Raw genomic sequence first — 18,330 nt, forward strand, 5'->3', positions numbered from 1 at the left:
GGAACTGTCATGTGTATACTTTGCAAAACACTTAGTTTGTCATATTTTTAATGTGGCTGCACAATTGTATTTGCAAAGAGTGTTTTCAATATGAATTTGGTATTTTGACTTTTTTTATTATTATTAAAGGCATTAATTCACTGAGTCATTCAGTAAACCTTTGTATAGCACCTACTTTATTTTAGGCACTGGGACATATTTAAAATTTATCTGAATTACTAAACAAATAGAAATTCCTCCAGGGGCACCTGGGTGGCTCAGTCGGTTAAGCGGCCGACTTCGGCTCAGGTCATGATCTCGCAGTCCGTGAGTTCGAGCCCCGCGTCGGGCTCTGTGCTGACCGCTCAGAGCCTGGAGCCTGTTTCGGATTCTGTGTCTCCCTCTCTCTATGACCCTCCCCCGTTCATGCTCTGTCTCTCTCTGTCTCAAAAATAAATAAACGTAAGAAAGAAAGAAAGAAAGAAAGAAAGAAAGAAAGAAAGAAAGAAGAAAGAAAGAAAGAAAGAAAGAAAGAAAGAAAGAAAGAAAGAAAGAAAGAAAGAAATTCCTCTGTAAACGGTTAAATTTGGTTTGAATGTTTTTAAAAAAGGTTTCTCTTCACTTCTAAGTAACTAATGGAAGAAAATGCAGAACATTTTTAAATGTATTATTATCTTTGTCAACATACTTGTTTTTTTTTAAATTTTTTTAATCTTTTATTTTTGAGAGGGAGTGAGAGAGATAGACAGACAGAGAGAGACAGAGTGCAAGCAGGGGAGGGACAGAAAGAGAAAGGGACACAGAATCTGAAGCAGGCTCCAGGCTCTGAGCTGTCAGCATAGATCCTGGTGCAGGGCTTGAACTCATGAACTGTGAGCTCATGACCTGAGCTGAAGTCAGATGATTAACTGACAGAGCCACGCAGGCATCCCACAACATATTTAAGTCACGGATGTTATGTTAGTGGAATGTTCATGTACAATGTTTGAATTTTTAAAAATTCAGAATAAAATTCCATTATGTATTGGTGGTAATATAATATTCTTGTATTCAAGAGACAAGATGTTAAGAATGTAATATAAAAGGGACTAAGGGACTATTTTTTATGTGTTCCTTTGATGTAATTCATTTCTATGTTAACTAACATCAAAGAAATGTCTCTGTAGGTTTCCACACACTCTAAATCTTTATCTTTTGTTATTTCTGAATGAATTAGGTTTACATTCTTTGTTTATCCCTATCCATTCATTATTTAAATCAACACATTTTTATTGAATAAAATAAACCTTGCACATAATAATATGATGTGTTACTTCATATGAAAATGTTGTTTTCAATAAGGTATTCCTTTGAAAATTATTTTCCCTTGAGATATTAGGACTTCTGCTTGCTAAATAAATAAGCAAAGTGATTAAATTAAGAAATAGTAGATTTTAATCAATGAAATACACACAAAAATAAACAGGGACATCGTAACAAGTAATTAATGGCAAAGCACATTTTCTCTGAGGGAAGGATATTTCAGTTGAATTTTGAAATCTGGGATTGTGTCAACTGTGGTCTGAGTTGGGGAAGAATGTTTCAGGCATGAAGATTAAGTTCCTAAATTCTGGGTGAGAAAGAGCCCAGTGTATCTGAGAGACAGAAATGAGGCCATTGTGACTGAAGGGATTATATACAATATTATTGACTTTGTTAAGAAGTTTAAGTTGGGAAAACGTTGAGGTTCTTTAGAAAGCAAGGAGGGACACAATGTAACTTAAGTTTAAAAGATGCATCTGGCCCTTTTGTGGATGATTGTAGATAGGCAAGAATGGGAGCAAGGGAACCAATTGTTTGGTGATTGCACTTCTCCAAGAAGAGCATTTACAGAGTTGTTCTTCATTATTTGTGATATGCCCTTACAAAAAGATATGTTGTGTGCTCAAATGCTGCAGGTCATACACAAGATACCCGATCTCACAAACACATCATTGTGCATCTGGGCATTGAAGCAGTGGCAGTGATCACGGCAAAAAACCCAACCTCTTGATGTTTTATGTTTACTTGCTAATTACTGATCTGTGTGATGTATTATTGGTCTCATAATTGAAACATAAATTGTATGTAATTGACTATTTATTGTGCATTAAATACTATGGGCATTGATTTCCCCAAGAAGCACTAGTTCCATATCTGAGTTGATAATATAATAAAATTTGCCATGACATAAGTAAGTTATGGTAACAACATAAAATACCTTAAAATATATATAAATAGCAACTTTATTTTAAAACATCATTTAAAATGCTAGAATGCTATTTTTTTCCTGTTTATTACTATGATTACTTAAACCAGAACTGAGAATCTTTCGTAGTTTAAAATATATGTCTGAATATTAAGCTGAAAATTTTCAAGAATTTTGCCTTCTGAGAATTATTTTGCAAACTAACTATATTTGAACTAGCAGTGCTAAGATAATCGCCATTAAAATAATGATAATGAGACCAATTTAATTCTAAGTATTCATGATGGTGCCACAAAATTATGTCCAGTTTATATATTTGTTTATTTTAAAATTACAGATGTGCTACCTCTTAGGGTAAAAGAATGTGCTCATATCTAGCCTTCAGCCTGCATGTTTTCCTTTATCTTTCTTTTATACTTTAAAAATTCAGTATGAATTTTATCACATTTCATAGATTAATTTTAAAAGTACTTTTTGAATGAATAATACACAGATCATGGCATTGATTTAGACACATTTCCAACTAGATAGATACATTTGCAACTAGAAAATATTTTCTCCAATAAATTTCATATTCCTGTAAGTACGATAAATATTCAAAATGCTAATTTAAATCTTAAAAAGATTTTTAAGTAATAATATGAGTAAAATCTAATGTTTATTTTCTGATTATTTGTTTATATTCATTAGCTCTAAACCACATTTGGATAAATTCAGTTTTTCTATACTTTATACTATATTTTAGATTTTTAAGGCATAGTGCTTTTATTTTGCAGATTGTTGCCTTGCGTGAACAAAATGTTCATATACAAAGAAAAATGGCATCAAGTGAGGGGTCCACAGAATCAGAACACCTTGAAGGGATGGAACCTGGTCAGAAAGTCCATGAAAAGGTATGACACATATGACCTGGCCCTATATGGAAATGTTCACTTGCTATATATCTTTTGACAGAAATATGAAATCCATGTGATAAGCATTCTTTATTATTTTTTGATTTGTTGGTCATAAGTCCATGATTTTTCTTTTCACTTATTGCTTTTAATTTGATTTGCTTAAAAATAATATATGTGTGTGTATGCATAGATATGCATAGATTTGAATTTCTCATTACTTGCTGTTAACTTGATCCTCTGAAATATAATTAAATTATGCATCAAATTGAACATATATAATTAAATAAATATATTTGTATAGTTAGATATATCAATAATATACATCTAAGACTTTTTAAAGTACAATAACAATAATTTTGATTTACAAGTGGTATTATGTATAGTTGGTGACTAATCTGTGGCTTATCACAGCAAAAATTTTTTGGTAATCTCCTATTTGATTTAGTATTTTCTGTGTATTTAAGAAGGTCCTAATAGTACTCCTGTTAAAGAAAAGTTATATAAAAGAATCTGAAGTCTTGGGACTTTTACTGTTGTTTAGAAGGGAATGATTTTCCTTTTGGTGGGGCTTAGACCCAGGCTAAGAAAACCTAGCAGTCTCTTTGGACCTTTTGTGGGCTCAGCCATCTTTTCCAGCACAAAAGGAAGAAGGTCAGTTGCTGGTAGGTAGGGATCAGATAAGATTATATAGGCATTTGCATATCCAATGACAATAGACAGTCTGCTAAATATTTGCCTTTACAAGTTATATCTTCAGATGGTTAAGCTCTTTAATCATCAAGACTACATGAATTAAGTAGCTAAATTGGTGTCATTGTGAATGTTGAGGGGTTTTAAAACAGAGATTAAGAAGCAAGTGACTGGACCACAAAACAATAGCACCAGACTTCTTACCAGGAAATAAATTGAACACTTGCTTCGTTACCGGTTGAAACAAATGGAGGGGCTTCTTATGTCTCCTCCTTCAAGTGTAAAAGCAAAGGAAGCCAAGTAATCCAGACTAATTTCCTGAGACTGCCATCAATTCTTGTGGCTGAGAAGCAAATAGCTTTTAATTTAAGGCTTCACTATTTTAGCCTTTATCCATGTATTTTATAGAAATCTCAAGTTGAGTTTTAAAAATAAACTAAAACCTGAAAGCTAGATTTCTGAGCTGTATTTCAAATTTGAATAAAATTATTTCTCTTCCCTTCAGATAAATGAGCTGACATTAATTCAGTAAACAAACCACTGAGCTCTTTAGAATAAAATGTTTGCACACAAAACTCAGTTTGGGAAACTAATGTAATTTTGTATTACTGTCTCATTTTAATTATGTCATCAGTTATACAGTACTATACCTTTCCCCAGAGAATTCTAAAGTATACTGGTTTGGGTATAAAAATGGACTTTGTGGTCATGCAGTCTTTTCATAGGAATCTACAAAATATTGGGGGTTTTTTGTTTTTTGTTTTAATTTTTTTTTAACGTTTATTTATTTTTGAGACAGAGAGAGACAGAGCATGAACGGGGAGGGTCAGAGAGAGAGGGAGACACAGAATCTGAAACAGGCTCCAGGCTCTGAGCCATCAGCCCAGAGCCCGACGCAGGGCTCGGACTCACAGACTGCGAGATCATGATCTGAGCCAAAGCCGGACACTTAACCGACTGAGCCACCCAGGCGCCCCCAAAATATTGTGTTTTTAACAGTGTTGTATTTATACTAATCCAGACTATAATTAAAGAAATATGTTTTTGAAAGGCATAAAGAACCTGAGATTTTGTCTATTCTCTAACAAACCATTTAATATATAAAACATTCTTCTAGTACTTTTGGGGGAGGGGCGAGTACTCACACACATATTTTTTTCAAATGCTGTTTTTTAAACATACAACCCCTAAATATCCAGACATAATAGAATGTAAGACAGTTCATGTCAGGTTAACTTTCAGAAACTGATTACAAGATTAGGATGAGGACCTATGTATAATAGATGTTTGAAAGTTTATTTATTTATTTTGAGAGAGACAGAAAAAGTGTGAGCTGGAGAGGGACAAAGAGAGAGAGAATCCCAAGCAGGCTCCTCCCAAGCCCGACATGGGGTTTGAACCCATGAAACTGCAAGATCATGACTTGAGCTGAAATCAAAAATTGGATGCTCAATCAACTGTATAATAGAGCCACCAAGGAACCCCTGTATAATAGATGTGTGTCTCTCTTGGATTCCACAGATAAGGTGCATATATGGAGGATTCTGAGTAGTTGGTGATGTAAATAAAGTACTTGTCTCTGACTTGCCTTCCAGTTCTTGGAGAAGGCATTTCAGCCACTTTAGAAGGGAAATTCTGTGCCGTTGCTAACTTACTCACTCTTCCTTACGGATGTAACTAAAGATTTTTAAACATTATAATTATTAGTATTCTTTTTTTCAATTTCCCGTGATTGCAGGAAGAGTGATTTCCAAATGCTTTGAAATGATGATATACTAGTATTGTTTAAAATATCATGCTCCTATCCTCTTCCAATGTAAACCTAAAATATATATCATGCATATATATATATATGTGTGTGTGTGTGTGTGTGTGTGTTTCTAATTTAAAAATAAGTAATTTGTTTCAATTCATATTACTCCTGAGATGATTCAAGAAAGTATTTTGAGGTTTTTTCTTTTTTATTGAAATATAATTGATATACAATATTGTATTAATTTCAGGTGTATAACACAGTGATTTGATATTTATATACCTTACAAAATGATCACCATGATAAATCTAACGACCATCTGTCTCCACACAAAGTTTTTACAATATTATTAACTACATTCCCTATGTTGTACATAACATCCCCATGTCTTATTTATTTTATAACTGGAAGACTGACTGTATGTCTTAATTTTCTTTATCTATTTCATCTATTTCACAACCCCTTCACCCCTGGCAACCATCAGTTTTACATTTATTCATTCATTCATTCATTCATTCATTTATTCATTCATTTATATCACATTTCTTTGCCCGCCATTTTTTTCCAGTTTTATTGAGATATAACAGACATATAACATTGTGTAAGTTTAAAGTATACAAGATGATGATTTGGCATATGTATATATTGTGAAATAATTACCACAATAAGGTTAATTAACATATTCATTACCTCACATAGTTACCTTGTGTGTGTGTGTGTGTGCGTGTGTGTGCTAAGAGCATTTTAGAATTATTCTCAGCAACTTTTACATATTTAATACAACACTGCTGATGATATTCACCATGCTTTGTTAGATATCCCACAATATTCTAACTGCTGACATATATAGGTAAAATATTAAATGATATCCTAATCATTACAGTTATCATCCTTATATAAATACTCATAACCTCAATAAACATTATAAAGCGTCTTTCCTTTATTATCCTCTATAACTTGATTATTTAAAGTGTATCAATAGCATTGAATAACAAGTGTTAAAAGATTGTAATTTAAATACTACCACTTAATTTTTTGTTGGGAATTGTTTAAAAGTATATTCAAACCAAAAAAAATATTATTTTGGGTAGTATCTATGCGATTATCAGTATAGCATGACTGTAGTATTAGTGTATAAATTACAAAATGGTTGTTGGGGAGAAATACACAAAACTATTGTTAGATACTATGGAGCTGTCAGAAAGTGACTTGTAAATCCTAGTGACAAGGATTACCCCTTGTTTAGGGTAGTAAATTAGCCAACAGATGTTTTATGTCAGTGGTTTGAGAACTCTGTTGACAAAATAGTTGATAAAAATAGTCTCTTAAAAGCACAGTCTGTAACAGGCCTTATTACTCACAGAAAAGCTGTGTAATTATTGTCAACATTTTAAAAACAAAAAATTAAAAGAAAGAAATAAGCTTAACTGGAATTAGTTTAAATGTCTCTGTGGGACAGAAATTTAATCAGTTCTAGAAGAACATACTCACAGGGTAATAAAAATGTTCAGAATACTAAGTTTTACCTCATTAATAATAAGTTCAGAACTGGGCTCAGTAACTTTACTCCTGTTGCTTTCTAGAAGGGAATGAATTTGTGAAATTTTTGCAGTAAACACACTGCTCTTGTAAAGGAGTTAACAATGCTCCTGACGTATATATTCTGAAATTCCAATTATTTTTTGCAGCTGCAAAATTTGCTAAGTGATATGGATAACCAGACTGTTAGACACTGGTAGAGGTTCAGAAGACATAGTCTCTGGTACTAAATTTGCTGCGAAACTAGAGAGAAAAATAAGTATGCCCAAATTACTGTTGCAAAACATGATAAATGAGTAGTGTCAAAAATGATCTTAGAGTTTGAAGGAAAATAAATTAATTGTGATGGGAGGTGGTAGAGAGGCAGCATGGAGTAGTGATTTGTTTGATGTCAGTACACCTGGATTCAGATTCCATCTCTGCCAATTACTAGCTGTGTGACCTTACACTTTTACCTCCCTGAGCATCACTTACCAGTAAATAGTCATACCCAGCTTACAGCTTTGTTGTAAAGAGTAGAGACACTGACTACGAATAACAAAACTCTTGGCACATTGATTACAAGCAATAAATGGTGTGGTTATATTATTTGTTAATCCTGTGTTTTCATTCATTTTTCAATAAATATTTAGTGACAACTTTATTGATAGCGCTAGGATATAGGTCCTGGTCTAGGTGGTTGGACCGTGGTAACGAACAAGGCAGATGAAGGCACAGGCAATAAACAAGTTGTATGTCAGAGGGACTGATGTGCTGAAGGGGCAGGTACAAAGTGGGTGGGGAGATGTTAAATAGACATGGCACGGAAGGATTTTTTTTAGAAGGTGAGGTTTGAACTGAAACCTGAAAGAGGACAGGGATTCAACCATATGGAGAACTCTATGCCATTAGAGTTTTTGAGGCAAAGGAAATCCTAAGGGCAAATGCATCAAGGGTGGGAAAGAGCTTCTTTGGCACATTCTTGGGAAGGAAGGATGACAGGGTGACTGAAGCCTAGGGGTCAGGGGAGAGAGCAGCAGGAGACAGGACTGAGCAGTGAACAGGGCCAGATCATGTAAGTTCTCCTAGGCTGTGGCAAGGAGCCCAAGTTCATTCTCAGAGCAATCGGAAGATATAGAAGTATTTTAACTTAGAAACATCTTGATTAGGTACCTTTTTAAAAAATCGTTTGCACTACAATTTTATATCCATTTGTCATTTTCTCACACATCAGACTTCTGAAGTAGATAGAGATGTTCCTTTTCTTAATTTTACCAATAATGAAATTGAGGCTTACTTAGATTAAATGACTTATTTGTCCAGAGGAAGGCCACAACCCTGGTCTTCTCACCTCCAGACAATATTATGCCTTCACATTTCTTCTCATATGCCAGCATGATTTCTTTAAGTGTTACTGTTGATTTTCAAAAAAAAAATCATTCTAACCCAAACTTTTTTCTGATCTTTTCTTCCTTTATTATTACACATGCTCATTTGTTTTTTAGAGTTGCTTATTTTATTCAACTCAAGAGTGTGTTTTAAAAGAATTTTTTTTTCATTATTCCCTCAACTTCTCCCAGTTATTTTTTTACTCTGAACAGATCCTTCCTCCGAGGCAATGGCATTCACAAGTTTTGATCACTCCAAGTATGGCTCTTAAACCGAGGCAAGAGGGGGCCGTGATTTAGTGGGCCTTGCTGTGGCCCTCTGTGCCCCTCTACAGGATGAGAAGTTTACGGGGCCAGGGGAAATTGCACACCTGTAAGCCACACCACCACCCCTTCTTGACCACATGCCTGGTACTTGATAGCCAGGACTTTCTGACCAAAGGGACCTTAGCCTGCCTCCAGGGCTTTTATTGACTTCTTCCCAGAAGCAATGTCTATAGTTGGCCTGCATTCTCATGCACTCATTCCTAGACTGAAGGAGTGGCCAAGGAAGCCTGTTTGCTGGGGTTACACAAAATTTGAAAGTGTTGGCTAAGGGATCCATTCAGGCAAAAACAGATCAGTGTTCTGGAAGGAGATGAAACCAGGAAGAGAAGGGGAGCAGGCTGTAGTTCAGGGATCATATCTGGCTAGGTCTTGGTGTAGAACTTCCAGGAGACTGAGAATTATTGTTTAGAATCTGGTCCAACAGTCATTGTGAAAGGTGTATTTTCAAGAAACATAATAGGTCATATTTTTACTTGACAGTTTGCTAACTTGATTTATAATTGTTTAATATTTAGATTTATGGTATATGGACCGCACTTTGTTGTTTTGCCCTGGGCCCCACAAATACTAGGGACCTACCTGTCTACTACATGCTGTAAGAAATACAATTTAATTTCAACCTTTTACTCTGTAATATATGTATTACATCTGTTTGCCTGTATGTGTAAAACTGAAAGTAAAGTCTCACCAAACAATAGTTACATTTTATCATGGGCCATACATCTTGTTACTTCTTATTCATCAGTGACTGAAACTTTAGTTCTTCACAGAGGTTAGAGTGAAGGAGGTGGCTGATTTATCAGTGACCATCCAACACCTGAGGCATATCTGGACGTGTGAGACCCTTTCCAGGCTGGTGGCTATCTGCTACCCTCTGAAGCTTCCTTCCCTTGTCATCCTCACTTTGAACCTAGGTACTCTGGATGATCCAAGCTGCATCTTCCCTTTTCAAAACTGTTGCTCTGTTATTCTCTCTTACAATCTGACATTACTTCCTGACTGTTTTTAAATTAAAATAAAATGTAACATAGCAATTTAAGCAACAGTGATATGTAAATGTAAAAGCTGTGTAAATGCAAACTCAGAAATGGGTTTTTGTTTGCATTTTTTTCAGTTCTTTAGTTCCTGCCAGATAGGCAGGAAAATTTAAGCCAAAAATTTTACAGATCAAAATGAAGAACCAGTGGCAAGAATAATCCTCAGATCAGAAGATCTAGTAACTGCATGTGTAATGCTTGCAATGTACAACTTTGGTCATGAAGGACACTGAGCTAATGTGTTATAAAAATTGAAATACGGCATGTGCCTTTACCAAAATTAAGGGTTTTGTGGATTTCTAGCAATGCATGCTATGTTTTAGACTGAACTACCAGTGACAAAAAAATAGGCATTTAGGAAAAGTTCATAAAGCTATATTAGCAGCATGATCCTCAATGATGACAGAAGGATTTTATTTCATCATGCTATTGTGTTCTATTATGCAATATCATAACATGAAGATTCTGAATAATTTTCATACAAAGCTGATAGCTGAACATTTAAGTGTTTGGCTTATGAATATACCATATTTCTATTTTAAAATACTAATAATAAACATTATTTGTCACAAATGCCATTCTTTTACAGTCCTCTGCTAAGTTCTAGCTGAAAGCAGTTATCCAAGGGGATGTCTTCAGTGTATTAATTGCATTTTGCCCATGTTTCTGTGCCTTCCTCACTACATGCCAACCACTGCCAACAACTGTTCTAGAAACTCAGTCTTTGTCAACTGTGGCTTATTTTATTCATTATTGATTAAGCCCTAATTTCTTCTCTGTATCAAAGATAATTATCATTTGGATTTATTTACATCTGAATAGCCCTAACAGAATATTTTCTTCTGTGCATGAATCCCATATATTGTTATCTAATTCCTCATAGTAACATGATAATAATGTGTACACGTCTCTTTCATTCTTCAACTGAGTTTTCAAGCAGTAAAACCAAACAAAAGGATGGGATTTATGAATTTGCCATCTTGGAGTTGGCACACCTCTCAGGAAAGAAAAGGTCTGTAGATACCTGTGGCTGAGTGGCTTAGAGGTCTGTGGCTAGGAAAGGGCCCAGCAGAGGCAAGTGTGGGATGTTCCATGGTTCATTCATATGTACATGAAGTTATCCCATATCAATTTTATAGGAGCCGAATTGGAGAGAAAGCTTATGACCACAAGTTAGGCATCTTCTTTATGCAGTGGCAAGAATAAGAAAAATGTTCTAATATTGTGTGGGAACTCATTAAGCTCAAAATAAATCTCTTTCTGATTTCAGTGACTGGGTTTTTGTGCTTTAACTACACCCTTACTAAATGGGAAGAGAAAGGGGAATTGACTTGTTTATCTCTATAAGCAGATTCAGTATCCTTTATATTATCTGTCTAGATCTGAGGACAGAAGAATAAACACACCTTTGCTAAAGTCAGAGATCTTAAGATTTTAAAAGGCTTATTCACAGACCTTGACAGAGTGTGTTCATTTATCTCTATTTTATTGATATAATTTAAATTTTATGCCATGAATTTGCTCCCTTAAAGTGATACAGAGAAGAACAAGTGTTTTTCCTTCCCTGTGTATTGTCTTCTCTGATCTGCCAAGCCAATCCAGGAAAATGTTTAAATCTATTATTCAGACACTCTGCAATTGATTCTACTTTTATTTTTCATTTTTGTGGAGTTTACCCATCTTAAAATTCTCACAAAGCACTAGTTTGCCAGGAATTTGATGGGTGTTTTACAGAACCCACTCCCCTAAAAAGAGATTTCCTAGGACAAGAATATTAGGACATATTGTGCTGTATATTTTTGAATTGACGTCTTTACTGTAGTACTCATTAGGATTTTTTATTTTTTTAATATTGTCAAGTTCCAAGGGGAACAGTATTCAGTTTTTCCGAAATTTGTATGACCAGAAATCCCCTTTATCTGCAGGGAAATTACACATGCAAGGATGAGTGTTCTGAAGAATATTTCTTAATGCTGGCTCTGGCCTTTTAATTTTTTTTTATGTTTATTATTGAGAGACAGGGAGAGACAGAGCATGAGCAGGGGAGGGGCAGAAAGAGGGGGAGACATGGAATCCGAAGCAGGCTCCAGGCTCTGAGCTGTCAGCACAGAGCCCGACGCAGGGCTCAAACTCAGGGACCGTGAGATCATGACCTGAGCCGAAGTCGGACGCTTAACTGACTGAGCCACCCAGGCATCCCTCTGGCCTTTTAAAGATAGGCAAACTACTCTTCAAACCTGTCTGGAAATATTATTAGCAAAGGCTACACCCCAAGTATGAACAAGATAAATAACTCGTGTAAAGCTCTTCACAGCTTTCCAAAAGTGCTTTCACACAGTTGTTTTATTTGATCCCTGTAACAACCCTGTGAGGTTTACAGAGCAGGAATTACTGGCTCAAAGTCCTATAGCTTATCAATAGGAGGAGTAGATGGAAATAGTATAACAAGCATGCACATATTAAAAATGAACAAGAGTGAAGAAAGGCAACATGTCAACTACCTGATTTCATGGATTTTGAAATATAAGAGTATTTACTTTGAGTAAGAGTGTTTACTTAAATGTGCCCACGTGTCTAAGAGGATGAAAGAGCTTATTAGACGAGCATGAATCTTTGAAAAATTCAAAAATAAACCTTAGACAAAGAAAACTTTGTTACCTCCTATGTTGGTGTCTTCAGCAATCACCTAGTCAATTATACTTCTCTGGCAATTCTTACTGGTCTCTCTCTCTTTTGTCATTTTTCTTCTTTATCCCATTCCTAGAACAAACAAACTCCTTGCAACTCAAAAAAAAATTCTCTCTTTACCTTACTTCTACAATCAGCTATTTCTCTATTGTTGGCTCCCATTTGCCACAAAGCTGTTCAACAGGGTTGTCCGCTCACTTTCCCCCATTGCTTTCTTTGCATTTTTTATAAATCTGTTCCAATAGAGTCTTTGCCCCACCATTCCACAGAAACGTCTCCTGTTACCATCACCACTAATTTTATATTGGTAAATACAAAGGCCAATTCTCAACCTTTGTTGTAGTTGATGTCATAGTACATCACTCCTCCTTGATTCCTTTTTTTTTTTTTTTTTTTAACTTGCATTACAGGAAACCACACTATTTTTGTTTTTCTCTTACTTCACCAGTGGCTCCGTCACAGTCTCCTATCTTGTTGGACCATATTCTTCTTTCCGACTTCTTGATGTGATCCAGGGCTCAGTCCTCCATTTCTTCTCTCAATGATTGCCAGTCAGTCTTAACTAGTATCCATATGCTAATAGTTTACAAATCTTTACCTCTAGTTCAGACTCTACAACCAAACATTTATCCAACGGCCTATTCAACATTGCCACTTGTTCATCTAAAAGATATTGCACACTTAAAATGTCAAAAACCCACCTCTTGTATCCCCCCACCCAAACAAATTGCATCTTTTCCATCTCAAATCACGGAAACTTTGCCTTTCCAGTTGCTCAAGTTGAAAAATATTGAGTCACCTTCAAGTCCTCCCTATGTCTCACACCCCACATCAAACTGTAAAGAACTTGATTTGCCCTGCTTTCAAATTATACCTAGAATCTGTCCACTTCTCATCATCTCTATTAATCTCTACACTCTGAACCACTTCCAATCATCTGTCACCTGAATTATTGTAATAATTTCCTGCCCCGTCTCTCTGCTTCTCCAGTGCAGCCTTCACAGTCTATTTTCAACATCTCAGTCTGCTCAAAAGTCTGCAAATGCTTCCCATTTCTACAAGGCTTTAAATGATTTGCCTTTTTTTTTTTTTTGTTACATGTCTGTAACATGGCTTCTGTCTCCATTTTTTTATGAATTATTTTATGTTCTTCAATAAAATTGTTAATCTGTCACATAGAGGTCTTGAAGATTGTTATTTGTTTCTAGACATAGTTTTGTTGCTATTTTGATTATTTTCATATTTTTTCTAATAAATTAATGCTGGCATAAAACATTCTATTGATTTTTCAATATTGACACGACATCCATCAAACTTGCTAACGTACTGGGGCACCTGGGTGGCTCAGTTGGTGCAGCATCTGACTTCAGCTCAGGTCATGATCTCACAGTTTGTGGTTCGAGCCCCATGTTGGGCTCTGTGCTGAGGACTCAGAACCTACAGCCTGTTTCAGATTCTGTGTCTCCCTCTCTCTCTGCCCCTCCCCCATTCACGCTCTGTCTCTCTGTCTCTCTCTCAAAAATGAATAAACGTTAAAAATTTTTTTAAAAAGCTGTCTGACATATTGATTTCAAGAGTATGTTGTGGTCTTAGACTTTTCTAAGAGTTTAAGAAATTTAGAAGTATTTTATTCTTTTTTCTCTTCCCTCCCAATTTTTATTTCTTTATTTCTAATATATTGCCCAAGACTTCAATGTTCAATACAATGTTTAAGACTTCAGTACACCAAAGAGTAGCATGGGTCAGAATGGTATACTTGATTTTATAAACTCACGTTTTATGCAACTTTATAATGATCTAGACTATAATGATAACATTAATTATGATGCTTTCCATAGTAACCATTTTTCAGATTTGGAGTTGCTCTTCTATTACAAGTTTTCTAAGAATTATTATCAAGACTAAGACATCTCTTAGAGTGATGAATTTCATTGATAGGTATTCCGATGGTAAACTATTTCTTTTTAACCTGGGAATTAAATGTTTGTTTTTTAACCATCTGCATGCTTCTCTAACAGAAATTAAATTTTAAATTAAAAAAAGTTTTTAATGTAAAAACATAGAAATTTTAAATTTAAAAACTTAAAATAAAAGTGTTTGATTCACATTTATTATTCTTATATCCATTATTAATTCTTTACATATATAACAGTTATGATCTAATTGGGCTACAAATAAGTTGAGCCCTCTTTTGACTATTTAACTTAAATACAAGAGGACTCACGTGACCCAATGAACAGTAAACCTGGTAGCTCTCTCTTGGGACCATTCTTGCTCTGCCTGAACTATCTAAGAACCTCTAAAACTTAATCAGGTCAAAAGAAGCATTTTTTTTTTTAACATTTTGTAAAAAGAGAACTAGAAAATGTGATAAGGTAACAAGTGAGCAACAATTTTTTTTAATTGCCATTGCCTCTTTTGAGTTTTCAAATTATCACTTTTAAAAATAGGTGGCTCCTCAAAATCAAATGTCATCCATGTACCATTGCAATAGCCCACTGACATACAGGCTAAGTGAAATCCTTCCGTACCAGTCACTGGCCTGGTGTGAAGTTCCGCCAGCAGTAGTGACATCCCATGGCAGAGTGGTTCTTCAGTGAGGATTCCCCCTTCTTCAAGTTATACCACCTTGAGGGCTTAGTTTCACAGTTAGGCTACCAAACTCCTCAAGATGACTGAGTCAGGAATGTCCTCCAGAGCCAGCTACCCACTGAGCTGGAACCATGACTGATGTTGGATATTGGACTCAGGTCCCAGTGCATACTCCCACTTCCTACATTCTTTTCACTAGCTCTTGGAAACTATAATGATTCAGTCAATTGTCTTAGTTTGTAGGATAATTTGGAATAACTCTGAACTTCAAAACTGAAAGGAAAGCAGTCTTGTTTTTCCTTTCTCCCCTGAGGTTTCCTAGTAATTATGCAAATTACCCTCCTGCTATCCTCTCTTATATCAAGAAACACTGGAAGAGACAGTTTGTCAAGGTTTCATTAAATATTCTTCTAGGGCAGGGGTGCCTACTAGCCTTATATTTACATATCTAAAAGGAGTGCTGAGTGATTCTTCCTAAAAGAAAAAAGATTTTCTCCAATGTTACTTCTTTATTCTATAGCTAAACAAAGAAGGAATTCAAGATTTTCAGTTATAAGCAAAAATGAAAAACAAAAACCAAAAATTCTCCGCTATAAATATACCTCCTTATATCTTCTTTTTTTAGAACATTTAAGAATTTTATAGATGAATGTTTTTCCACACTAATCATTCGGTATGTTTATTTCATGTGGTAATATGGGAAATAACTACTCTTTACATTTCTGAGTATTATTAATATCAATCATGGGACTATTGAATAGAAATTCTTCATGTTTCATCTAGATTCAAGACACTACAGAATGAAGTATATTTCTGTCAAGCTACATATACCAGATATAGTGAATAAATTATATTCTACTTTAAACATTACGAAAATATTAGAACTTCAAAGTAACAGATATTCCTCAGATTAAAATATCCTTGCTTTTAAATTTGGTGGAAGTTAAGAATGACTTAAAACGTCTTGAGAAAATAATAAATATATTTTATAGTTATTAATGAAACGATTGACCACATTAAAGAACTGACAAGTGAAAGTCCATCAGCTAGATATTCTAACTAAATAAAATTTCTAGGAATTTATGGTATCATAATAACTTTGTAATTCTCAATGTGGAATAATAAAATCATTAATGGGGAAGTAACTATAAGAAATCATCTGATCTAGAAATTTTCCAAGTAGGGCAATTTTCAGTCAACTCTATATAAAGGTTTATTTCTTTCCATCTTTCAAAAATAAGAGGTAGTCAGGTCTTTCCATTTGAACCATTAAATATTTTAAAATAATTTGTTGATACTACAATAAACAATACTAATTTCTCAGATCTGTTATTACATCTTTTATTACATTCATTTCACCAGTCATTATATTATTTTATTACTTTAAATTCTTTCCCTCTTTATGGCAATTTTTTAGGTTTGATGACTAAATTGGATACAGTAATTAGTAAAGTACCTGGATAATATGGATCTATGGTTCTTAACACAACTAAACATTACAATTACTTAGGGAGATTTAAAAACAATTATATACCCGGACTCCACTATTGGATATGGTTTAGAGTGGGATCATTTTTTTAATTGAAGTATAATTAACATACAGTGTTATATTAGCTTCAAATGTATATAATGACTGAACAATTTTCTACATTACTCAGTGTTCATCCAGTTAGGTGTACTTTTGATCTCCTTTATCTGTTTCACTCCTCCCTTCATCCACCTCCCCTCCTGCAACCACCAGTTTGTTCTCTGTATTTAAGAGTCTGATTGTTGTCTCTTTTTTTATTCTTTATTTGTTCATTTGTTTCTTAAATTCTACATATGAGTGAAATCATATGGTATTTGTCTTTCTCTGCTTGACTTATTTCACTTAGCATTATACCCTCTCGGTCCATCCATGCTGTTGGAAAATGGCAAGATGTCATTCTTTTTTATGTCTGAGTATTATACCATTATACATATGTGTGTGTGTGTGTGTGTGTGTGTGTGTGTGTGTGTGTGTATACATATATATATATATATGTATATACACACATATATATACATATATATACATAAATATATATTTTTGTATATACCACATCTTCTTTATCCATTCATCTGTGGATGGACACTTGGACTGCTTCCATATTTTGGCTATTGTAAATAATGCTGCAATAAATATAGGGGTGCATATATCTTTTTGGATTAGTGTTTTTATTTTCTTTGGGTAAATACCCTGTAGTAGAATTTGTGAATTACATGGTAATTCTATTTTTAACTTTTTGAGAAACCTCCATACTGTTTTCCACAGTAGCTGTACCAATTCATGCTCTCACCAATAGTGTGTGAGGGTTCCTTCTCCACTTTCTCACCAACACTTGTTCTGTCTTGTGTTTTTCAGTTTAGCCATTCTGACACATGTAAGGTGATATCTCATTGTGGTTTTGAGTTGCATTTCCCTGATGATTAGTGATGTTGAGCATCTTTTCATATGTCTGTTGACCACCTGTGTGTCTTCTTTGGAAACATGTCTATTCAGATCCTCTGCCCATTTTTTTAATTGGATCGTTTGTATTTTTAATGTTGAGTTATATAAGTTCTTTAAATATTTTGGATATTAACCCCTTACCTGATATGTCATTTGCAAATATCTTCTCCCATTCAGTAGGTTGCCTTTTTGTTTGATTTATGGTTTCCTTCGTTGTGCAAAAGCCTTTTAGTTTGATGTAGTCCCAATACTTTAATTTTGCTTTTGTTTCCCTTGTCTGAAGAGACATATCTCATAAAGTATTTCTACAGCCAATATCAAAGAAATTCTTGCCTATGTTTTCTTCTAGGAGCCTTATGTGTATCACATTTAGAGTAGAATTCACTTTATATTTTTATTCAACCCTTCCAAAGTTTCTAATGTGTGGTCGTGGTTGAGAATAACGGATATGGAGTACAGATATTATGTCTGCTTTATTCTAGGTTCTAGATTTGTAAGGTTTATAAATAGATGGTTTACATATGATTAAACAGATTTAAAGAGTCAATGTGGAATTGGAAATAATAGCTGTGGATTCTGTTCCGGAGAATTTCAGAACAAAGACAAAATGTGTGTACATATAGGAGAATATTTGAAATCTGAGTTCAGGTTTGATTTCTGGGAGCTAAAAAGCAGTATGGAAATTAACAGAAACAGTCTAGGCTGACACAAAATGCCCAGAATCATAGCTGTGAAGCATTTGGACTCCTCAGTGCTTAAATACTT

General features: G+C 34.5%; 1 protein-coding gene across 19 annotated transcripts in view; it reads left to right on the top strand.

The window, feature by feature from the left end:
- Positions 1-18,330, top strand: part of PPFIA2 (PTPRF interacting protein alpha 2) — a 480,968-nt gene that overhangs the window by 326,546 nt on the left and 136,092 nt on the right. For all 19 annotated transcript variants that reach the window (XM_058741898.1, XM_058741906.1, XM_058741916.1 and 16 more), the window contains one exon: positions 2,983-3,099. In XM_058741898.1, the coding sequence (XP_058597881.1) occupies positions 2,983-3,099 (117 nt within the window). The remainder of the gene's footprint in view (positions 1-2,982; positions 3,100-18,330) is intronic.

Source organism: Neofelis nebulosa, chromosome 8 (genome assembly GCF_028018385.1).
Source record: "Neofelis nebulosa isolate mNeoNeb1 chromosome 8, mNeoNeb1.pri, whole genome shotgun sequence".
Classification (NCBI taxonomy): Eukaryota; Metazoa; Chordata; class Mammalia; order Carnivora; family Felidae; genus Neofelis; species Neofelis nebulosa.